Source organism: Gracilinanus agilis, chromosome 1, assembly GCF_016433145.1.
Source record: "Gracilinanus agilis isolate LMUSP501 chromosome 1, AgileGrace, whole genome shotgun sequence".
NCBI lineage: Eukaryota > Metazoa > Chordata > Mammalia > Didelphimorphia > Didelphidae > Gracilinanus > Gracilinanus agilis.
This window is the reverse complement of record NC_058130.1, coordinates 144,414,492-144,439,785: the sequence shown is the minus strand read 5'-3', so window position 1 is coordinate 144,439,785 and position 25,294 is coordinate 144,414,492. Positions and strand designations below refer to the sequence as shown.

Below are 25,294 nucleotides of genomic sequence, written 5' to 3'. Positions count from 1 at the left end.
GGGAGGCGAGGAGGGAGTTCTAACTTTCTTCTCCCAGATTCATCCCCTAAAGGCCCCCCTGACAGTTCCTTGTCCTGGGGTCCCTCTTAGAGCTGACGTTTGATGTTATGGTTATTAAACTCTGTAGGGGACACAAAATAGAGTCTGACATCAAAGAACAAATAGTTCTAACTTCCCAGGCTGCAGAAAGACAGTCTCTCCAGAGTGGAAGCAGAGTTCTATTATGTGGAGTCTTGAGGTCCGAGGGTTCAAATCTGACTTTACCACACCTGTGTGTGATCTTGGATAAAGTCATGGCCTCCCCGGGTCTCAGTTTTTTTTATCTGTAAAATAAGGGAAGTTGGTTGGACTCTGCGGGGATCCCTTCCAGGACTGGATCTAGGTTCCTATCTATAAATTTGCTAAAGTCAAGAAGAGAGTGCGAAGTTCCTGCTGTGGAATTTGGAAGTTGAGGGTCTTCGATCACTGGAGCTCCTCTTTTATACCCCACTATGTGGAGAGTCGGCTTCCCTCCAGGATCTTCCGAAGGCAGGGTACGACTCACTAAAACTCCCGCCCCGCCCTACCCCAGGGCGGGATGCTCACTTGGCAAGAATTCCAAACCGGAAGCTGACCCGCCCCAGGGCAAGCTTGGAGTTTGAGAGCGCATGCGTCAGAACCCAGCCCATGGAGAGTAGAGGGACCTGCAGTTTCTGCTTCTAAGCTCCTCCTTCTCTCCTCCTCGCGCCCTCCCCGCTGGTAAATGAACAGTAAACGCCCAATGAAAGAGGCGGTATCACGAAGCACTGGCTCTGGTTCATAGCCGGTCACTGCTTCAGCGCCTTGTCTCTAGCGCCGCCTTTTGGCTCTGTGAGGAACGCAATGAACTGGCCCTCGGGGCGAGGTGTACTCCCAGCTCTGCCCAATTACGCCGTCATTATTTCCAACCCCCTGCGGTACGACTCCAGCTAGCCCTCTAACGGCACTATGTGTCTGGGGGTTGTAAGAGGAGTGTCCCGCTTTTTGGAGTCAAGAAATGGGTTGGGCCGAGAAAGCAAGGGAACTTGGAGGCCCAGTGGACAGGGAGAGCAGAACTGGATGGAATTGAGAAGTCAAGTGCTGGCTACGGCTCCTCTTCTCATCTCCGGGATCCTTCCAATGGAAAGGACTGAAGCAGGTCGGGGGATTCCTAAGAATACTCTGGGCTTGAGCACCGTGGATGGAGTTCCAGCAGTACCTTGTTGTTACCCCTCTGGACTACCTCCTCAGAAATTCTCCTATTGCCTTTACGGCCTTCCTATTTGGAGATATTTGTCTTAGGGGAGCTGAAAGCCCTTTCTTCGTCCACCACCATATTCTTTGGACTATAGTGGTCCATCAGCCATTAGAGGCCCCAGATCTGACTTCTGGGGTCTCTCCCTGAGACCTTCAAGAATGGTCAGGGACTCTGTTGGGATCCATTGCCTAATCTGGGAGTGGAACAAATAAACCTTAGTTCTTCTTTCACATTTTTCTACATCTGCCAAAATTGTGTAGAAAAGTATTAAGAGAAAGCAATCATGTCAATGGGAAGCATCCTTGCAGAATGTTTCTCGGATAAAGGCCCAAGAACAGATTCAATTTTTTTTTTTTAATCCTTGCCTTCTGTGTTATTTTCAAGGCAGAAGAGTGGTAAGGGCTAGGCAATTCTGGTTAATCTACTTTCCAAGGGTCACTCAGCTAGGAAATGGACCACGTCAGATTTGAATCCAGGCCTTCCAGTCCTGTTTCTCTCTTCTCTGAACCACCAGCTGCCCCAACTGATTCAAATTTATAAGAACAAGAGCCATTCTCCAATAAATAAATGGTCAAAAGATATGTATAAGTAATTTTCAAAAGAAGCAAACAATCAACTACTATTTGAAAATACTGAAAATTCCTAATAAAGAGACATGCGAGTTAATATGACTCTGAGATTCCACTTCATATTCATTAGATTAGTGAAAATGACAATTGTAGGAGAGTCTGTGGAAGACCAGAACATTGATATGTTGATGATAGAATTACGAAAAAGTCCAACTATTGTGGGAAGCAATTTGGAATTATACCCCAAAGTCATGAAATTATATGCACCATTTGGCCCAGCAAACACACACACAAAGATATTTATTGCAACATTTTTTTGTTGTTGTAGCAAAGAACTGGAAATAAAGTAGATGTTCATCAGTTGGGTAATAACTGAATAAAATATATTATTGGAATGCAAATGGAATATTTTGCATCATAAGAAATGAGGAAAAGGATGGATTCTAAGAAACCTGAAAGAAACTTATATGAATTTATACAAAGTAAAGTAAGCAGAATAAGGAGAGTAATTTTCATTTTGTTTGCAATGTTGTAAAAAAACATTAAAAGATTTCAGAACTCTCATGAATGCAATAACTGGTCACTACTTTAGAAAGCAGATGAAGAACATAACTCCCACCTCTTGGTAGAAAGGTGATGTAAATAGATATGAAGTGAGACTTGTTTTGAGGCATAGCCAATATAACATAAACTTATTTGATCATACACATTTGCTTTTATTTGGTGAGAATAGAGTGCTATGGGGCAGAATGAAAGGGAGTAAAAATGATGGCATAACATATGCTTTGGGACTTCTGCTTCGAACTGTCTTTCACAGTGGCAAGTCAGGTTCACAAAAGGCCTTTACTATGTCTCCCATCAGGGTGCTAGAGGTAATTATTTGTTTTTTCTTTGTTGCTCATAAAAAAATTTTTAAACCCTTATCTTCAGGCTTAGAGTTAATACTGTGTATTGGCTCTAAGGCAGAAGAATGGTAAGTGCTAGGCAATGAGGGTCAAGTGACTTGCCCAGGGTCACACAGCTGGGAAGTGTCTGAGGTCATATTTGAACCTAGGACCTCCCATCTCTAGGCCTGGCTCTCAATCCACTGAGCTACCCAGCTGCCCCCTAAAGTTCTGAATTTTGATGATTATATTTCTAGCTCTTTCAAGTTTGGGGTTTCTCTCTGATGAAGGTCATTGTATGTACTTTAATTTCTGTTGACAAAATTTCTGGGCTATTTTCTCATATGATTTACTGGAATATAATATTTAGTTTGTTTATTCATTTTTGTGCAGAAACCAGTGATTCTCAGATGTCTTGTAGATTGTAGAACTCTTTTCTATAGTTATGTTGCTCTGACTTGGAGGGGTTTTAAATCTTCTAGTTGTGCAGTTTTGCAAATTTGTTTTCTTATTTTATCTTTGCATTTTTATCTTCCATATGTTCTCTTCCTGTGAGTTTTATTAAGATTTTCTAATGAACCAAGCTGTCAATTCTTGTTTGTCTTTTTATTTTAATTTTTGTATGTACGTGTAAAGTATTATCCCTTTAAAATACTACCAATCCATAGAGAGCAATTTGGTATTAAGGAAAGGTATAAATGTATTAAAGAAAAGGGAATGTTGTATAAGAAAAATCATGAAAAAAGTTAGCAATTTGGTAAAGGAGGCACAAAAATAAATGAAGAAAATAATATGTTAATGACTCCATAAGACATCAAGAAACAATATTTAAAAGTCAAAAGAATGAAAAAAATAGAAGAAAATGTGAAATATATCAATGGAAAAATAACTGACCTATAAAATTGATCCAGGAGAGATAACTTAAGAATTATTGGACCATTAAAAAGCCATGGTAGTAATAAAAAAAGAGCCTAGATATCATCTTTCAAGAAATTGTCAAGGAAAATTGCCCTTGGTATGATAGATCCAGAAGGTAAAATAGAAAAGGAAAGAGTTCAACAATCACTGCCTGAAAGACATTCCCAAGTGGAAAATCCAGGAATATCATAGCTAAATTCCAGAACATTTAGGTCAGGGAGAAAATATTGCAAGCAGCCAGAAAGGAACAATTCAAATTATGGGGCCACAGTCAGGATAACACAAAATTTAGTAGATTCTAGATTTATGATCAGAGAACTCAGAATATCATATTCCAGAAGGCAAAGGAGTTAGGATTTCAACTGAGAATCACCTACTCAGCAAAACTGATTATAATCATTCAGGAGAAAAAATGGAAATTCTGTGAAATAGAGGACATTCAAGCAATCCTAATGAAAAGACCAGAACCAAATAGAAAATTTGACTCTCAAATACAAGATTTAAGAAAGGCATAAAAAGGTAAACAGAAAAGAGGAATTATAAAGGATTCAATTAGGTTAAACTTTGCATTCCTATATGGGAAGATGATACATGTCACGCCTAAGAACTTTATCATTTTTAGGGCAAACAGAAGGAGTATATTTAGGGGGTAAAAGTGTGAGATGAATATTATGGGATGATATCTAAAAAATAAAATTAAGGGGTGAGAAAGAGAAATGCATAGGCAGAAGGGTTAAAGAAGAGATAGAACTGGATAAATTATCTCACACAAAAGAGGCATGAAAGAGTTTTTACAGTGGAAGGAAAGATTGGAAAAGAGAGGAGGGGAGTGTTTAAACCTTACTCATCAGAACTGACTCAAAGAAAGAAGAACATACACTTAGTTGAGTACAGAAATCTATCTACAGGAAAGTAGGAGGGGAAGACAACAAAAGAAGGGGTGGGGTAGTAGAAGGGAGGGCAAAATGGGGAGGATTTGGTCAGAAACAAAACACTTTTGAGGATGAACACAGTGAAAGGAGAGAGAGAGTAGGATAAACAGGATGGGAAATAGGATGAAGGGTAGCACACAGTAATCATAATGATGAAAAAAGTTTGCAAGCTTTACTAAGAATTGGTTCCAAGGCAGAAGAGTGGTAAGGGCTACATAACTGGGGTTAAGTAACTTCCCCAGGGCCACATAGCTAGGAAATATCTAAGGCTTAATTTGAACCCAGGACCTCCCTTCTCCAAGTGTGGCTTTCTTTTTACTGAGCCACCTAGCTACCCTGCTTACTTTACTTAGCATCAGTTCATATAAATCTTCCCAGGATTTTTTCTGGAATCATCCTGTCATTTCTTATGGAACAATAATATTATATTGCAAATATATACCATAACTTGTTCAACCATTTCCCCTTAGTTTCTAATTCTTTGCCTGTTATAAATGTTTTTGTACAAGTAGGTCCTTTTCCCCTTTCTTTGATCTCTTTGAGAAAAAGACTTAGTAGAGATATTGCTGGGTCAAAGGGCATGTACAGTTTTATGATCTTTTGGGTGTGGTTCTAAATTGTTCTCCAGAATGTGATATCAGTGCATACCTCCACCAATGATATATTAGAATCCCAATTTTTCTGCATCTCCTCCAACATTTATCATTTTCCTTTTTTTGAGTCATATTAGTCAGACTTGTTTTAATTTGCATTTCTCTAATCAATACTAATTTGGAGCTTTTTTCATTTGTCTATAGACCGTTTTAATTTCTTCATCTGAGAACTGTCTGTTCATATCTTTTGACCATTTTTCAATTGGAGAATGTCTTGTATGCTTATAAATTTGTGCCAATCCTCTGTGTATATGAATGAGGTTTTTGTTAGAGACACTTGCAATAAAAATTTTCCTAGTTTTTTGTTTCTCTTCAACTCTTGGTTGCATTGGTTTTGTTTGTGTAAAGCCTTTTTAATTTAATGTAATAAAATTATCAGTTTTATATCTCATAATGTCCTTTGTGTCTTTTTTGGCCTAAAATCCTTCCCTTATCCATAAATCTATCAGGTAAATTATTTCATGCTGCCTAATTTGTTTATGGTATCACCTTTGATATCTAAATACTACACCCATTTTGATTTTATCTTGCCATATGGTGTGAGATATTGCCTAACTTCTTCCATATTATTTTCTAGTTTTCCCAGTCATTTTTTTATCATATAATAAATTCTTCCCCTCAAAAGCTTGACTCTTTGAGTTTATCATACACTATGTTACTTATAACCATTTATTACTGTGTGTTGAGTACCTAATCTATTCAATTGTTCCACTACTCTATTTCTTAACTAGTACCAGATCATTTTTGACAGTTACTGCTTTATGTGAGATCTGCTACTTCTAAGCCACTTTCATATTTAAAAAAATTAATTTCCTTGATATTCTTGAACTTTTATTCTTCCAGATAAAGTTTGTTGCTTTTTCTTCTAGCTCTATGAAATAATTATTTGGTAGCTTGACTGGAATGGCCCTGAATAGGCAAATTAATTTAGATAGAATTATTATTTTTTAAATATTGGCTCAGCCTACCCATGAGCAATGAACATTTTCCCAGTTGTTTAGTACTGACTTTATTTGTGTAATTTTTGTAATTGTGTTCATATAGTTGCTAGGTTTTTCTTCACAGGTAGACCTCCAGATATTTTATATTGTCTACAGTTGTTGTACATGGAATTTCCCTTTCTAATTCTTACTATTGAATGAATGTTCTTGGTAATATATAGAAATGTTGATGATTTATGTAGATTTATTTTATAACTTGCAACTCTACTAAAGTTATTGTTTTAATTGGTTTTCTGGCTAATTCCCTAAGATTTTCTAAGTATACTATCATATTATCTTCAAAGAGAGATAGTTCTATTTCCTCATTTATTTCTTCAATTTCTTTTTATTCTCTTATTGCTATATATAGCTACATATTCTCATACAATTATAGCTAGCATTTTCTCTCTGTCCCCAGGGACTCATTTTGAATATATCTTGTGCTGCTGCCTTTCCATTAGTGTTTTTAGGCACTGGAATAGAATATGGACTCTTGCTGCTCTGCCAGTGCCCCCTGGTTGCTGCTGTTTGTGAACTAGTAGTGGAGAGTCATTCCTTTTCTTTGTGGTTATGTTACAAAGGAGCCAAAACCTGTTCTCAGGTCTCTGAGCAACCTAATTATCTCTGAGAAGCAAAAGAAAAAGAGCAAAAAAGGACTGACTCTATAGCTGACTCCCTTTTTTTCACAGGTCCAGTACAAAGGAGTGGCTTTGACTCACAGGAGTCTGGGAACCAACCAATTCATCCTCAGCTGATGAGATATAATCGAAGTCTCAATCAAAGCCTAATACTGAATAAACTTATCAAGCTGATCAGAGAGTTCCCCTGAGCAGTCTTCTAACAGGGGTTTTCTTAGGTTTACTGGGTAGGGACATAGAAAGCAAGAGAAGTAAAAAATCCCTCAAACTGAGCCCCTGTTCTCAGTCCCATTGGAGGTGAAAATACAATGATTACAGAAAAGGGGTGCTAATCTTGAATAACTAGGGTTTTTTGTTGTAGCAATATTGAATACTAGGCTAGCATTCTCTTTTTTTATTTGAAAATTTTTATTTAATTAATTAATTTACAATATTTTTCCATGGTTACATGACTCATGTTCTTTCCCTCCCCTCCTTTCAGCCCCCTCCTGTAGCCAATGAGCAATTCCACTGGGTTTTACATGTGTCATTGATCAAGATCTATTTCCATATTATTGATATTTGCACTAGGGTGATCTTTTAGAGTCAATATCCCCAATCACCCCATCAATCCATGTGATCAAGCAATTGTTTTTCTTCTGTGTTTCTACTTCCACAGTTCTTTCTCTGGATGTAAATAGCATTTTTTCTCATAATCTCCAACAGCTCATGTGACAGGGAAATAACCCTGTGTTCTCAAAGGTTGTGACAACAGATCATAAGCTGAGGCAGGTAGAGCTTACCAAGTCTGAGAGGCTTCAAGGGCAGGTTTGGGGACCGTTGGTCTGTATGGCATCCAAAACCAGTCTAATTAATTGCAGAGAGGTTCATGACCTAAAGACTGGCTACTGAATGACAATTTTTTTATACATGACACTTTAGGAAGACTATCTACGAAAAGACAAGGACAAATGATCTATGAAATCATTATCTTTTTCAGTACTGAACCAAATCAATCAAGGTAATGAATGTGAAAATACATAGAAAAGTAAAGAAATGAAAAAAAACTATTATAAAAGTATACATAAAACATTTAAAAGTTATTATATAATAATAATTACTAACATTTATGTAACACTGTAAGATTTGCAAAGCACTTTACATAAGCTTACTTGAGATGTGAATAATAATATTAATATAAGTTGGAATAAAGACAGAGTAATAAAAATTGAATCTTTACTAGAACAATAATTTCTGAGACCTGAAAGCTTCTGGCCTTCTACTTCACATCCCACTGCACATTGTTTATCACTAAGTGGAAAATTATCAACTAACATTAGCTAGATCCCAATTGATTCAAGTTGTTGGGAAGATGATTCACTTACTCAAAGGTACAGTAGATGGAAGTCATGGTTAGTTATACTAATATAGATCTGATGAGACAGAGAGACAGATATAGAGGCACAAAAAGACAAGGACAGAGAGAAACAGAGACACAAAGAGAGAAAGAGATACAAAACAGAAGAAAGATATATTTCAAATCTGGCCTCAAACATTTCTAAGCCTTAATTACCCAGACTATACCACTCTCCTGCCTTGGAATCAATACACAGGATTTATTCTAAGACAGAAGATAAGATTTAAAAAGAAAGAAAGAAAGAAAGAAAGAAAGAAAGAAAGAAAGAAAGAAAGAAAGAAAGAAAGAAAGAAAGAAAGAAAGAAAGAAAGAAAGAAAGACAGATATGGTTCCCTTGTTCCTCCTTCCTTTACTGTTTCTCTATCCTTTTTCCCAACAATCTTCTTAGTGCCCCCTTCACCTCCTTGTTCCTCAAAGTGTAGATTAGGGGATTCGCCATGGGTGTAACTACTGAATAAAATAAAGAGATGAACTTGCCCCAGTCTTGGGAATTACTCTTGGCTGGCAGGAGGTAGGCATAAATGGCTGAGCCATAGAAGAGGAATACTACTATCAGGTGGGAGCCACAAGTATTGAAGGCCTTTCGTCGGCCTGCAGCTGAGGGAATCTTCAGGACAGCACGGGCAATGCAGCCATAGGAGATGAGGATGATGCTTAGGGGCACTGCAGTGAAGAAGGCACAGACACCATTGAGTAAAGCCTGATTGAGGTTTGTATCACCACAGGCCAACTTGATCAGAGCTGGCACTTCACAGAGGAAATTGTCTACTTCTTGGTGTCCACACAGTGGGAGCTGCAGAGTGAATGTTGACTGAATCAGGGAGTTACCCAGGCCACCCAGCCAAGCAATGGCAGCTAACTGCCAGCAAAGCCGAGGGTTCATGATGGTCATGTAGTGCAGGGGCCGGCAGATAGCTACATAGCGATCAAATGCCATCACCACCAACAGGATAGCTTCAGTGGCACCCAGCCAGAGGAAGACATACAGCTGGGTTATGCAGCCACCATAGCTGATGGTTTTGTCTGGGCCCCACAGATTCAATAGCATCTGAGGAACTGAGCTGGTGGTAAAGGCAAGGTCAAGGGAAGAGAGATTGCTGAGGAAAAAATACATGGGTGTGTGAAGTCGGGCATCCAAGCGAGATATTAGGATGATGGTCAAGTTGCCCATCAAAGTTAACAGATAGGAGAAGAGGATGGCTACAAAAAAGATCATCTCCAGCTGAGGATGGTCAGAGACACCCATTAGGATGAAGCCTTTAAAGGAGCTGATGTTGGTTCCTCCCATCACTGGTTACTTTCTGTCCCTGATGAAGAGAAAAAGGTCACTCTACCAGAAGAGCAATAGGTGAGAGTTGTAAACTATTGGACATTATTTCCTTAATGCCAGGTCTTCAGAAAAGCTAACATGAGAAGGAAAAGAAGGAAAGGAAGATAAGAATTAAAGATTATCTCATGGGTCTCCCGGTACCATAGCTATCTACTAATTTGATTCTGCCAGTTCATGGTCTGTCTTTCCTGTTAGCAAAACTTCTATCAGTAAGAATCCCCAAATAGACATGGAACTTTAACCATACAAAAATAGCAAACATGAACTATGTGTACAAATTGGAGCACATCTAGGAGACAACAATCAGGGTGTTGAAGGGATTCAAAGCCATGCTGTATGATGACAGGGTGAAAGAATTGAGAATATGTAGCTGGTAGTAGAGAAGCCAGAGGCAGATATTGCTATAACCATTGTCTTAAAATTGTGGGGAAAAGCATCTTTTTTTTTTTTACTTAGACCTGAAAGGCAAAACTAGAAGGTTAAAAGAACTAGATTCAAGTTCAACTTAACTAAAAAACTTCCCAAAATAGAGTAGAGTACAATGAGTATGGAAAAGAAGAAGAGTATTGAGTTCTTCATACTTAGAAGTCTTCAGGTTGATCCTAGATAACAGCTCTGGATATATTAGGCTGGTCTAGATAATATCTGAAGTCTTTTCTGTCAGAAATTCAGAAATGTACCAAGGTTTCAACTTTGGAATGTTCCCATAAGGTTTTCCTTGTTGGTGAAGAGAATGATTATTTTATGCAAATGTTCTAGACATGAAGCCAGAATTACAAGTTATTCTAGGGGTATTTGGGAAAGGAAAAGTAGCTGGGTAGCTGAGACTATAGGAACAGACAGATGCCAACTATTCTTGTGGTCTTTTTAAAAACATCAGGAAGAATGCTTGGTACTGACATTGATCTCTTGGAACTGGGAGTAGTGAAGGAAGGGGCATAGATGTAGAGTTAATATTTGTGGTCAGAGAGAGCTAGGTAATGTAGTGGATGGAGTCCTGGACCTGGAATCAGGAAGACTTGAGTTCTAATCAAGCAGCTATGTATTCCTGGGCAAATCAAAAAACTTTTGCCTATCTCAGTTTCTTCATCTGTAAAATGGGATAATAATAGCATCCACCTCTTAGGTTGTTTTTTTTTAGGATAAATATTTATAAATAGTACCATACAAATGTAAGTTGTTAGCTATTATTGTGATGAGTGCAATGGATACATGACCACTTGTCAGAGATGTTACAGAGGAAGAGGTGTTCAGATAGGCACAAGTTGGACTATTTGACTTCTAAAGTTCCATTATTATGCTTATTTCTTTAAGTTGGTACTGAATTTGTGGAATAATTCAGTTGTTGTATAGGATGAGTGAGTGGATGTGTGTAGCATGGAAATGGGTTTGACCAAGGGAATCTGGGAAGTTCATAGAGCAAATAAATAAAGATAGGATTCACTGAACACAAAAGAGGTAAGAATGAGTGAGAAGGTAAGTAAAAGGGCAAATCCAGAACTGGTTTCTTGACCCATGATCTAAGAGGGACTATGTCATGGAGTCTGGGTCTTAGTGCCATGTGCTTTCACTCTTCTCCAGAGAGTATCTATATGAATAAAGAACAAGAGTGATGAGAGGCTTTTAATGAGTTTTAACCTCATACCACATAACTGAATCAGACATTTTCTGAGATCATCTCACTCTTTTGGGGGAAGGTGTGGACAAGAAAAGGGAGTACAGGTGACCCTAGGATATGCGACTTTGAATGACAGAGTTTTGTGATACTTCCTATTTCTGGGATTCTCAGATTCTAAGAGTTCAAAAATGGAGGCCAGAGGGATGTCACTATAAGAATACAAATTTAAATAGAAATAGGATAAATAAGCTGAAAGCCTACCTATGCTGTACAACTATGACTAGAGTTATGGAGCTTTTCCCCAAAGATGATTTAGAAGAGGATGTAAACCATTTCAAGACAGGTTTATATAAATTCATGAATGATAACTCTATAATCATTCAAGAAATCTAGGGTGTTTGAATACTATCCTTAATCCTAAATTGAAACTCTCCCTTCACTGAACTGAGATAGAATGCAAGGCTAGATAGTTTATGAAAGTAACCCAATATGACAGTATTTATGTTCTCATGAACTAAAAATATTTCCCCTTGCTAATAATGGGCCAGAGTACCCTATTCTTCCTCATAACCATTTTCGAATTTTTACTGGAGGTAACTCCACAGTAAACCAAGCATAATCTCTGTCACCCTGCCATCAGAATCCAAGAAATAGCTCATCCTTTGAATTTTCCTAACCAATGCTTTATAGTGTAAGTAAAACTATCTTTGAAATGTGTCCTGGGGCAGCTTGTGACACCATCCAGGAACTCGACTGACCTCAGTCCTAAAGCATTAATGTTACCTCTTAACGTTCACTGGTATGAGTGATCTATACCAATTCTGTAAACTGAAGCTGACTTGGCCCTGTCCAGCTCTTGGGTAACTTTTCTCCTCTTTATTAAGGCTAGTACACAATGTCAGGAAAGTTTTGAATATTGGGTGAGACAAACATGTACTCTCCCCTCAATCTTAGAATTATCAGAATTGAGCGTCAGATTTTGAATCTTTAATTGCAACCTCACACTAATATTAGGCTAAGTCACTCACAATTAAGAAAAGGAATGATTTAAAACATGTGTATATATATATGTATATATTTATAGATATATAGATAGAAAGATATTATACTTTCTCTTTCTTCCTGACATAAGCACAAACTCATTTTAATATTAGCTTGAGCTCTATAATATTAGAAAAGATATGTTATCATAGAAGAGAAAAACCACCAGATGTGGAGTCAGAGGATATGTTTAAATCACAATCATTCTGGCCTTTAATTTCCTTATCTCTGTAAAATGAATGGGTTGGATTCCATCTCTAATGTCTTCTTCCAGTTCCAAATACAAAATATGGAGTTGTTTGTATTGAAGAAATGCTAAGATGTCCCACATTAATTCACTGTTGTTACTTTGAAGGGCTTTTAAGAGAAGAGTATTGGGTTTTTCTTCTGTGGAAAGAAGACCAAAATGGGTTTAAATTAAAGTAGGTATGAGGTGGGGTACAGAGGAAAGTATACTGTCTCTAGTTAGAGGACCCAAGTTCAAATCCAGATTCTACTATTTCCTACCTTTGTTGCTTTGAGCAAGTCATTTAGCTTTTCTTAGGCTGTTTCCTCACTGGTAAAATGAAGGATCTGACGAGTTTTAAATCCATAATTTTAAAATCTGAATATCTCCAAAATATTTGTTAGAAAGGAGAAACTTCTTTGGAGGTGAAATAGGAGGCATCTATATAGAAATGAATGTAATACCCAAGTACTACATCTTCAATCTCTGAGCATTTCCATTAGCTGTCTTCTTGGTCTGGAATCTTTCCCTCATCATTTCTACCTCCTAGCATCACTAGTTTCCTTCAAGTTTTAGCTAAAGCTTGCTTTAGGCAAAAAGCTTTTCCCTGTTCTATTTAATCCTAGAGAAAAAAATGAAATGATTCTGAAACAAAACAGAAGATATCAATATAAAACAAAGCAGGAGAAACTGATTCTGATAAAGGTGGTAAAATATTAGTGATATTCAGCAAGAAAATAGATGTGCATTTGTCTTGAAGAGTATAGACCCTGGTCTGTCAGGAGGCAAAGAGCTGAACTAGGTGACTTCTCAATCTTCCCGCAATAATTCCATGCTCCTCCATATGTCATTGCCTCCTCTTCTATTGGAGTGTAACCAGATCAGGAACAGGGTATGGGTCTATTAATCTCATTGTACCCCTTTTCCCTTCCTTGACCATCCCATAATTTCTTGAAAATGGCCATTTAACCAAAAAGGAAATAGTCATTGATATCCCACAGCTCTTAGCAATGACATTTTAATTAATTTATTTCATATTAAATAGTTTTATCCTTGTTTTTTTCCTTCATGGAGATGAAATGAATACTAGGAGGTCGAAAATATGCTCAAAGGCATTTGTCAAGTTATTCCTCACCCATCTCTCCTGATTAATAAATAATCCTAATCCTTTAAGAACATTGTTCAGTTTCCACCATTTCCCCCTCCATCTTTTTCTGTTTCCCTGTCACTCTTCTTTCCTATTCCCCCCTTTCCTTCCTCCTTCTAATGGAACTATAGAATCCTAGATTTGGAAATGGATCTCAGTTGGAAGTTATCTAATCTAAATCATTCATTTTCTCTCCCTCCATCTTCTTTACCCTCACCCATGTCTTCTCCCAGCACAAAATTATTTCCTGAATTTATTATATATCCCTGATTCTTCACTCCCCCCATCCCTGCCTTCATCTCCAAGTTATCTAGTCTCCAAATTCTCCCAGTCACTGATGCCTAGAATGTAATAGGAAACTAGGGAACTCTGAAGCCTGTGATAATCTTCTATGGTAAATCTGAAGCCTGCCAATCTTCTTTTCCTTACCTTTATTCCTCCTGGCACTCCTTTCCTTTTCTTTCTAGGCTTCCCTTCTTTATTACACCAAATGCTTTGATTGCTTTCTTGCTCTTTTTCTCTTACCTTCCATAGGAATGAATCCTACAAAATTGGAAAGAATTGGTGGCTTTAAAATAGATTGGATTAGATGGCCATCAATGAAGTCCCTTCTAATTCAGTCGTTCTGTGTTCTGTGATTTCAAGGTCCTTTTCAACTCTGACATTCCAGCTTCCAAAATGTCTCCCAATTCTATTAATTCTATGTTTTGTGATTTTCTCTCAGCTGAGAGAAATTGAAGCATCCAAAGGTGAATGACAGGGACCAAGTTTCATGAGGCACCTCTAGCTGCCTCTTTCACTTTTTTGCACCTTTGGGCAAGTCACTTCCCATCTACATATTTGTTTACTTAACAGGGGATTCAGACTCCTTCCACTTACCTCAGAGAAGGTTAAAGGCTTCCTGTAGATTGAATCCTGGGGTGGTAGATCTTAGACCCTCTGGAGGCTGCTTGACTTCAGCTCCCCCTTTTGAACCTCCCTCCTCCTACTGGGGAGAAGACCTAAATACTCATACAGCACCTCCTGGTTCACCAGGGTCCTCCTTGTGATACTTAATCAGACTTCCATGCTCTAACCATTTCCCTTTCTCCATCACAACTTACCTATCCTGTGTTCCAAAGTCACGGGTGAGGTTTGCTCTGTACTTGGAGTTTACTTGTGACGTAAGTCATTGCTGAGGTGTTTTCAGCAGAGTAGAGATCAAAATCCAGATTTTCTGACTCCCAAATTATTGGGTTTTGTAATATCCCATATTTTTGGGAAAGCAGAAAGGGTTGAATTTGGAATAAAAGGATCCAATTCCAAACCCTGACTTCGTGACCTTAGCTTCTCTGGATCTCACTTTCTTCATCTGAAAAATGAGTTTAGAAGAGATTATCTCCCTTTCAGGTCTAAATCTATGGGTAATAGTGAGTTAATGTGTTACCTCTCTCCAAGGTAACAGTTGCATTTTTTTTTAACAGTCACGTTTTTAAAAGGAGTGACTATGAGGATAAACAAACTATTGGAATGGGAAGAGATTTAGAAATTACTGTCTCATCCCTTTAGGTGTCAGATGAGAAGGGAAGGGATTTGCCAGAGAGAGATGGTGGGAAAATTATGATGCAGAAAGCAGTTCTCCTGAATCCAGTTCCAGTGCTCCTTGTCTTGTACTTTTTGGCCAGATATTTTTTAAAAGATTGAGCTTTTAGAATCTCCCTGGGATTCTACCTGTATGCAGCTACCTTTTCTACTTACACATAGGACTAGTTGCTGTAATCCAGGGTAAGGTATTTTCACCAACATTCTTAGTCCCCTTCTCTCTTTTACCACTGACTTCTGTCTCTAAGGCAGGGATTTTTCTCCTTTTTTTGTGTTATAGACCACTAAGGCAGTCTGATGAAACCTGTAGATCCTTTCCCCAAATAATGTTTTTAATGCATAATATAAAAAAAGTGCACACAATTATAAAGGAAACCAAAAGTTGCACTGGTGGCACAGTGGATAGAGCATTTGGGGCTGGAGTCAGAAGATTTAACTTCAAATATAGCCTTATACACTTACTAGCTTTGTGACCGGGTGGGCAAGCCTTTTTAACCCTGTTTGCCTTAGTTTCCTTGTTCATAAAATGAGCTGGAGAAAGAAATGACAAACCTCAGTATCCTTGCCAAGAAACCTAAGTGGAGTCATTAAGAGTTGGACATTACTGAAACAATTGAACAACAAACGACAACAAAGGAAATCAAGGATTAGTGAAAAGAGATGCCTTTTTTCTTCCATCGAAGTTTGTGAAATCTATAAAATCTATCCAAAGATTACTTGTGAGTCTGTAGACCCCAAGTTAAAAGTCTTTACTCTAGAGTCAATCAGCCTAAAAAACTAAAAAAACTCAGTAACTAAAAACTCAGTAAAAACTAGTGTTTACTGAGTGCCTACTATGTGTTAAGTGCTACGAATATAAAAGAAGTCCCTCAAAACAATCCCTGAAAGGAATCATGTTAATTAACAATATTAATCTTTAGGCATGAGAACTTCTGATATACCAAACCTCCAAGTGGAGGAAAGCCTTAAGCTGGGCTGTTACACAGCAGAATGGCTGGTATTATTGTAGTAGAAAATGAGAGAGTCCTCTGAGCACTCCTTGGGCACCTGTACTCACCACCTAATAACTGGGGGCCAGGCAGATAGATTCCCTGAAGGGCAAGAAGCAGGCTATTTGCAGGGTCCTTCTCCCAGGTCCTGGCTTGGGGCTGCCAGCTTTTAACAGTAGGGCAGCACCTGGTCCTCTCCAGGTTTGGCTCAGTTGCTGATTCTAAAAAAACTCTTGGGAGAATCAAGGCCCTCCACAGCCAATTAGTATTAAGCTCTAAAGTAGCCAGAATTCAGGAAAAAATGTTGTCCCTGAAGAGCTGAGTTTTTCTTTTTAATTTCCTCCCTAAACCTTAAATATTTCCCTCGCCAAGCCCAGTTTTATTTATTATTGTTATGCCTTAAAATGATTATATTTGTTTAGCTCTTTATGCTTTTGAATTTGCTTTCCGAATTCATTATTTTATTTGGTCCTCAAGACACTGTTGTTAGGTAAGTAGTACAGGATTATTCCTATGTGTCAGATGAGAAAACTGAGGCACAAAAGTGTAAATTACTTGTCCAAAGTCACAACACTCTTGATCTTACTACTTACACTCTGAAATAATAACCTTTCTTTCTCTGCTTTATAACTCCTAACTAAGGGTATGCTTGGTCAATATTTAACTGGCTCTCAGGAATAAAAAGGTAGGCACAACACACTTTTTAATTTAATATGCATTATTAATATTTTCTCCATCACTTTCTTAAGTCTAGACAATCAATAAAGCAATAAATCAAGCAAATCTATATCTGTACCTAAAATGTATCACATCTCTTCAATGGGTAGCATATGTCATTATTAGTCCTCTGGAATCAAGAAGGGTCATTATATTGATCAGCTTTCAAAGTTATTTTTGTTTGGTTTTTTTTGCTGCATTATTTTTATTGTATAAATTGTTCTCCTGGTTTTGTTATTCATTATCATTTTAGTATCATTTAAGGACTTTTAAGTCATCAAAATGTCTATTTTTATAATATTATTTATAGCATGTCATTCTTCTGATGCTTCTCATTCCATTCTATATCAGTTCATATGTCTTTCTGTGTCTTTTTTGAAATCACCTATTTCTTCATTTCCTCCAGCACAAAAGTACTCCACTACATTAATATACTACAACTTTTTCAACCATTCAATTAAGCATCCTCTTAACTTCCAGTTTTTTAAGCTAACTCAAAATATCTGCTATTCATATTTTTATACATAAAGGATATTATTTTCTTTCTTTGGTCTCTTTTGGAATAGCTGAGTCAAAGGGCACACACTGCTTAATAAGTTTTCTTGTGTATAATTCCAAATTGCTTTCCAGAATGGTTGGATCCATTCATAGATCTACCTGTGAATTGTGACTATAACTTCTACCTTCACAACATCTCTAGTAGGTATCCCTTCTCTCCACTCACATAGCCATCACCTTTTAGGTTTAGGCCTTCTTTACCTCATGCCTGAACTATTGAAATAGTGTACTAATTGGTCTCCTTGCTTAGCTCCTTTATCTCGTCCTCCACTCAGCCACCAAAGAGATCTTACTAAAGTTTAGGTCTCACCATGTCAGCCTTCCCTACTCAGCAATCTCCAGTGGCTCCTTATTACTTCTGGTATAAAATATAAAATCCTGTTTGGCTTTTAAAGACCTTCACAATGTGTGGCTTCCCTACCATTTCAGTCTTCTGATACTGTACTCTCTATAACAGACTCTATGATCTAGTGACACTGGCTTTCTCACTGTTCCTCACATATAAAACCTCATCTCCTATCTCCATGCCTTTTCACAAGTTGTCCCTCATGACTGGAATGTTCTTTCTTTGCTTCCACCTCCTGGCTTATCTGGCCTTCTTTAAAACACAGTTTAAATCTGACTTTTTGCAAAAGACCTTTTGTGGTCCTGGCTCTCTCTCCCAAATCTGCCAGTGCTCTCTCAACTTAACTCCTATTTATACTAAATGTGTTTTTATGTGCATAATAATTTTCATGTCCTCTCCTCCCCTGGACTGTAAGTTCCTTCAGGCTAGGAATTCTTTTTGCCTTTCTCTGTGTCCCCAGTGCTTAGCATTGGGCCTGGCACATAAGAGGAGTGGATAAATTCTTCTTGTTTGTCCTGAAGTCAGAAGTGGTGTTTAGTTCTTCCGGTATACTTTCTACTATACCATACAAAAGAAATATGTTCTCCTTAAATATATGGAGATTGTGTTATTGATATACCATCAGTGGAATATATTATTTGGATTATTTTTTCTAGTATAAATGTTCCACATTTTTATTAACTTTGTTATAAGAAAGCCAGTATTAACTGCAAGCAACATATTATAGGTACTACTTTCAGACTATGCAGAGAGATAAACAAGAACTTATACAGGATATTAAACAAACACATTGATAAGACAGTTAAATAAACTACTTGTGAGTATCACACAAAATAAAATCCCTAAGGAGGGCAGTTTAAAAATCTTACTATATTAAAAGGCAAATACTCTATGCCACAGACTGTCTCTGGAAACCTTCTTTGACTAGCCCAGCTCACAGTGTTTACTTTGGAATTCTCTTAGTGTTGATCATGACACTAGTTTAACATGGCATTGAAGAGGTAAATTAACTTAAATAGAATTATCATTTTAAGAAATATAGGCTAAGCCCTTTCATGAGAAATTAATGTTTTTCCAGGTGTTTAGATTTGACTTTATTTGTGTGAAAAATATTGCGTAATTGGGTTCATATAATTGCTGGGTTTGTCTTGGCAGATAGACTCCCAGATATTTTATACTGTCTACAGTTATTTTACATAGAATTTCTCTTTCTGTCGCTTGCCATTGGACTTTATTGGTAATATATAGAAGTGCTGATGATTTATGTGGGTTTATTTTATAACTTGCAACTCTGCTAAAGTTGTTAATTGTTTCAATTCATTTTCTGGTATATTCTCTATGATTTCTAAATGATATCATTTTCAAAGAGTAATAGCTTTCTTTCCTCATTGTCTATTTCTTCAATTTTTTTTCATTCTCTTATTATTATAGCTAGCACTTTCCTCTCCAGGGGCTTGTGTTGAATATATCTGTGCTGCTGACTCTTCAGGGCTGTGATGCACCAGTCCAGGAACATGCCCCTGGTTGCTGTGGTTTGTGGACTAAGGTTGGGGGGGAGGGTGGTGTCAGTCATTCTCTTTGGGGTTATGTCACAAAGGGGCCAAAATCTGTTCTCAAGTCTCTGATCAACCTGAGAAGTGAAAGGGAAAAAAAAGTAAAATGAATTGACTCTATAGCTGATTCCCTTCTTTTGATAGGTCCAGTACAAAGGGATGGCTTTGAATCACAGGAATCTGGGAGCCAGTTGATGAGATGCAAAATCTCAATCAAAGTCTTGTCACACTGTAAACTTAGGCTGATCAGAGAGCTAGCTTCCTGGACCAATTTTCTAAAGTAGGTTTTCTCATGTTTACTGGGTAGGGACATGGAAGACAAAAGGAGAAAAAAAATACCTCAAACCGAACCCTGGTTCTCAATCCCATTGGAGTAAAAAATATGATTACAAAAAAAGGGGTGCTGATCTTGAATAACTAACTAGGTTTTTTTGTTTGTAGCATTATTGGGCTAGCCTCTCTTGCAAGCATTAAGTCAGACTGTGTACCTGATTATGTACATGATATTTTATGGATGTGTATTGCAGTTCAAGATAGACACAGAAATCACTTTGCAATTGATAAAAGATTGGTGCTATGGAATGAATGAAAACTACAGGAAACCCAATTGGTTTGGGGGATAAAGGCATTATTGGAAAAAAACCTGCATATAACTATCATCATTAGAAAGATGTAGACTTTTGGTGAAGATGATCAAGAGAGAGATGACAATGCAAATGCTATCCTTTGTGAGCTATCTTAAAGAGTTATAGAGACATAGGGGAGCATGGGAAGGTTATGAAATGTAAATGAGGATGTAGGAGAATAATGATCAGTTTATGAACAGTGGTCAGGTTTAAAGTAAAGACCTGATCTAGGTAGAAATGAATAAATCAGGGTAGCTGGGTAGCTCAGTGGAGTGAGAGTCAGGCCTAGAGACAGGAGGTCCTAGGTTCAAACCCAGCCTCAGCCACTTCCCAGCTGTGTGACCCTGGGCAGGTCACTTGACCCCCATTGCCCACCCCTACCACTCTTCCACCTATGAGACAATACACTGAAATACAAGGGTTTAAAAAAAAAGTCTTAAAAAAAAAAAGAAATGAATAAATGTCGGTCTTGTAACATGTTCAATATGTGAATTGAAGTACCCTTAAAAATTAAAATTGAATTTTAAGGTTCCAGCCAAATGAGACCAATGTAATTTAGTCTGAGGATGGGGGTGGGGAAAGCAGAGTGACAGAGAAGAGATTAATAAATGTTGAGTCATGCATCATCCTCTTTTCACTGAAGAATTGAGGTTATGACCATGTAATGTTACATACACTGTTACATGTGCCCAGGGCTTTGCTTAATTATTTCTCTTTGTTACATCAGAAAATATACAAGGAGAAAGGGAAAAGTGAGGGATGCTAGGGAGAAGGGTTACGTCTAGTAAGATTAATGAAGTAATATTTTTAAGGGATGAGAGGACAAGCTAGTTTGTAAGGTAGATATGCAACTGGAATAACAACTATTCTTAGGATGGAATCCTGTGATCAAAGGACTTGAAAAAATAGGAGAGTGGGGACAGTGTGGAAATACAGAAAAAGAGAACTTAAAGTGAGATATGTTACTATCATTAAGCACTATTTGAAGGACAGCATGACTCTGATTACCTAATGAAAATGGTTTACTTGACAAATGTAGTTCTTACAATAATGAAGATGGTAACTCAGAAGGGTCAATAATAATATTAATAAAATAATCTCCAAAATTATAGTGAAAACCCTTTTCTCTAATTCTACAGCCACTGAGAAAAATTTTAATCTGACTGAGATGCTTACCTAAGAAGGGAATGCATTGATTTAGTTTACTTTGGCAATTCCAGTTAGAGTTATAAAAATACATATTAACACCATGGTTCCTATTTTAGCATTCTATTAATTGGGTTGACATGCCAATTTAACCACTCATTTGAAGTTCTGGAGAAGTGAAGCTCCAGATGTTCAAGAAGGAGAGAATGAACCTAAGGGGAGGTGGGGGTGGGGATGATAAAATTCTTGCTCGTCTGACCTTATGCCTTATATAGTCTCTTGTTTTGTTTGGAGAGTCTCATATAGGTCTCATATAGGTTCACTAGCCAGATCAGAATGTGTAAAATGGTGACAAATATATTGGCTATATGGCATCAATAAAAATGTAGCAAGTTCCTCTTTCCCATAGGTCCATTGGTTTGTTTGGAAAGGAAGAGTGAACAATTTCCCCCTCATTTACTGTTAAAAATCACAAGAGGCTAAAGGAAAGCTTCAGTACAAATGTAGACAGAAAAGAGAGAGAAGAGAGAAGTAAGTGGGTAAGAAACTCAATAGGTATGCTGAAGGATGAATAGATGGAGATGAATAAAGATGATACGATTTCAGACACTTAGGCAAACATGCTACATCCAGCTAATAAGAATAATTATACTTGTCTTCCATGAAATCCCTACTTCAGTGCCTCATGTGGCAGGGGAGTAACCCTGTGTTCTCAAACACTGTGACAAGAAGTTGCAGACTGAGGCAGGTAGAGCTCACAAAGTCCGAAAGGTTTCGAGGGAAGGTTTGCGGATTGTCTATGTGTTTGTCATCCAAAAATCAGTCAACTTAAATGTAAAGAGGTTCATCACCTAAAAACTGGCTACTGGATGATTTTTTTTTTAGATGAGATATTTTAAGAAGACTGTCTACCAAAAGAGAGGGAAAGGTGAAAGTGATACCATCTATGAAATGATCATCTTTTCCAGTATTCAACCAAATCAACCAAAATAGATTAACGAATGTGAAAATACTTTGAAAAGTAAAGACATTTAAAAGAATATATATCAAATATGTAAAAGTTACTATGTAATAATAATCACTTACATTTATATAACACTAGAAGATTTGCAAAGCACTTTAGATTTGAGATATGAATTATAATAAGAATAATATAGGTTAGTATAGAGACAGAGTAAAAGAAATTGGATCTATACTGAATCAATAATTTCTGAGACCTAAAATCTTCTGGCCTTCCTAATGTGTACTATGCTGCATGTTGTTCATCGCTAAGTGGAAAATTATCAAATAAAACTAACCATATCCCAACTGCCTAGAGCTGTTGGGAAGATTTTTCACTTACTCAGAGGTACCTTGGATGAAAATCAGATGGATTAGTTATACAAGAGGTAGATCTGATGAGAGAGAAAGACAGAGACAGCCACAGAGACCCAGAGAGACAGGGACAGGGAGAACCAGAGAGGCAGAGACAAAGACACACAGAGAGAAAGAGATACAAAAGAGAAGAAAGATATAGTGCTCTATTTCTTCCTTCCCTTACCCTTGCTCCCTCCCTTTTCCCAACAATCTCCTTAGTGCCCCCTTTACCTCCTTGTTCCTCAGAGTGTAGATTAGGGGATTCACCATGGGTGTAACTACTGAATAAAATAAAGAGATGAACTTGCCCCGGTCTTGGGAACTACTCTTGGCTGGCAGGAGGTAGGCATAAATGGCTGAGCCATAGAAGAGGAATACTACTATCAGGTGGGAGCCACAAGTATTGAAGGCCTTTCGTCGGCCTGCAGCTGAGGGAATCTTCAGGACAGCACGGGCAATGAAGCCATAGGAGATGAGGATGATGCTCAGGGGCACTGCAGTGAAGAAGGCACAGACACCATTGAGTAAAGCCTGATTGAGGTTTGTATCACCACAGGCCAACTTGATCAGAGCTGGCACTTCACAGAGGAAATTGTCTACTTCTTGGTGTCCACACAGTGGGAGCTGCAGAGTGAATGTTGACTGAATCAGGGAGTTACCCAGGCCACCCAGCCAAGCAATGGCAGCTAACTGCCAGCAAAGCCGAGGGTTCATGATGGTCATGTAGTGCAGGGGCCGGCAGATAGCTACATAGCGATCAAATGCCATCACCACCAACAGAATGCACTCAGTGGCACCCAGCCAGAGGAAGACATACAGCTGGGTTATGCAGCCACCATAGCTGATGGTTTTGTCTGGGCCCCACAGATTCAATAGCATCTGAGGAACTGAGCTGGTGGTAAAGGCAAGGTCAAGGGAAGAGAGATTGCTGAGGAAAAAATACATGGGTGTGTGAAGTCGGGCATCCAAGCGAGATATTAGGATGATGGTCAAGTTGCCCATCAAGGTTAACAGATAGGAGAAGAGGATGGCTACAAAAAAGATCATCTCCAGCTGAGGATGGTCAGAGACACCCTTTAGGATGAAGCCTTTAAAGGAGCTGATGTTGGTTCCTCCCATCACTGGTTACTTTCTGTCCCTGATGAAGAGAGAAAGGTCAATATACTGCGAAAATGGTCAAGAGAGCAATAGCTGAGAGTTGTAAACTGTTGAATATCATTTCCTCAATGCCAGGTCTTTAGGAAAAATAATATAAGGGAAAAAATGGGAAAGGAAAGGAAAGGAAGATAAGAAGGATTAAAGATTATTTCATAGGTCTCCTGGCACCACTATGTACTAGTTTGATTTCACCAGAAAAGCACCGATGAGAGGCTTTCAATGAGTTTTAACAACATATCACAGAACTGAATCAGATTTTTTTGAGGTCTCCTTGTTCTTTTTTTTTGGAGGGAGTGGAGAAGAAAGGGGACTAGAGGTGATCCTAGAATATGTGACTTTGAATGATGGAGTGTTATGATATTTCCTACTTCTGGGATTCTCTGATTCTAAGAGTTTAGAAATGAAGGAAAGAGGAATGCCACTATAAGAATACAAATTTAAAGAGAAATAGGATAAATAAGAGGAAAGCCTACTTATGCTGTATAACAAGGAATAGTTATGGAACCTTTCCCAACAGTTGATTTAGGCAGAAAATGTAAATCATTTCAGGACATGATTATATAAATTCATGGATGGTAGATGTATAATAATCCAAGAAAACTAGGGTGTTTGAACACCATTCTTAATCCTCTTAAGTGGAAGTCACAGAGAAAGAGGATCTTATACCCTTAAACACTCCCTTCACCTGAGATAGAATACAAAGCTAGATGTTTATGGAGCTAATCCAATATGACAACTTTTAGGTTCTTATGACCTAAAAACATTGCCCTTTGTTAATAATGGGAAATGGTGTTCTAGTCTTCCTCCCAACTTTATCTGAATTGTTATTGTGGCAAGATTGCCCCACAACAAACCAAGCCTAATCTCCATCATCCTACCATCAGAATAGAAGGAATAAACCATCCTCTGAATTCTCCCACCCAATACTTTATAGTGTAAGCAAGATTATCTTTGGAATGTGTCCTCAGGCACTTGTGACAACTTATAGGAACTTGACTGACCTCAGTCCTAAAGCATTTATATTACTTTTTTTTTTTAACATTCACTGGTATAAGATCCATATTAATTCTGTAATCTGAGGCTGACTTGGCCCTGTCCAGCTCTTGAATAACTTCCCTCCTCTTCATTAAGGCTAGTGCAAAAAGTCATGGAAATTTTGAATACTGGATAAGATGAACATGTACTCTCCCATCAATCTTAGAATTATCAGAATTGAGGATCAGATGTCGAATCTTTAAATGCAATCTCACATTAATATTAGGCTCAACCACACACAATCAGGAAAAAGAATGATTTAAAGCATACATGTACATATAAATCCATATCTGTATGTAGATAGATATACTTTCTCTTTCTTCCTGACAGTGTAAGATTCTTAAATAGAAACTCATTTTAATATTAGCTTGAGCAGTATAATATTAGAAAAGGAAATTATATCAAGTATATATTAGATAGATAGATAGATAGATAGATAGATAGATAGATAGATAGATAGGATTAATAGATAGGTGCTGTGCTCTAGATCCTAGATGGAGTTTTAGATTATTTTGTGATTAGGATTCTTTGCTTGGTACAGATAATTAGGCACTCTATTTACAGCTCAGTTAGTTTATTTACCTGCTTGATTTTTTTGCATGTATGATCTAATCAGAATTTTTCTTGATTATGTAACCTAAA

General features: G+C 37.7%; 2 protein-coding genes across 3 annotated transcripts; both read right to left on the bottom strand.

Moving 5' to 3' along the window:
• Nucleotides 1–8,530: 8,530 nt before the first annotated feature.
• On the bottom strand, nucleotides 8,531–9,513 carry LOC123230974 (olfactory receptor 2C1-like). The gene has a single exon (XM_044657169.1). The coding sequence runs from the start codon at nucleotides 9,511–9,513 to the stop codon at nucleotides 8,575–8,577; it is 939 nt and encodes a 312-aa protein (XP_044513104.1). The 3' UTR covers nucleotides 8,531–8,574.
• A 13,126-nt stretch (nucleotides 9,514–22,639) lies between these two features.
• Nucleotides 22,640–23,853, bottom strand: LOC123230973 (olfactory receptor 2C1). Of its 2 annotated transcripts, XM_044657167.1 has the most exons (2): nucleotides 23,832–23,853; nucleotides 22,640–23,571 (listed from the first exon to the last, which is right to left on the bottom strand). In XM_044657167.1, exons 1-2 carry the CDS (start codon nucleotides 23,851–23,853, stop codon nucleotides 22,640–22,642), a joined length of 954 nt encoding a protein of 317 aa, XP_044513102.1. The 2 variants fall into 2 exon arrangements, with proteins under 2 accessions (XP_044513102.1, XP_044513103.1); XM_044657168.1 differs by lacking the exon at nucleotides 23,832–23,853 and having other exon boundaries at nucleotides 22,640–23,578.
• Between the last annotated feature and the right edge of the window lie 1,441 nt (nucleotides 23,854–25,294).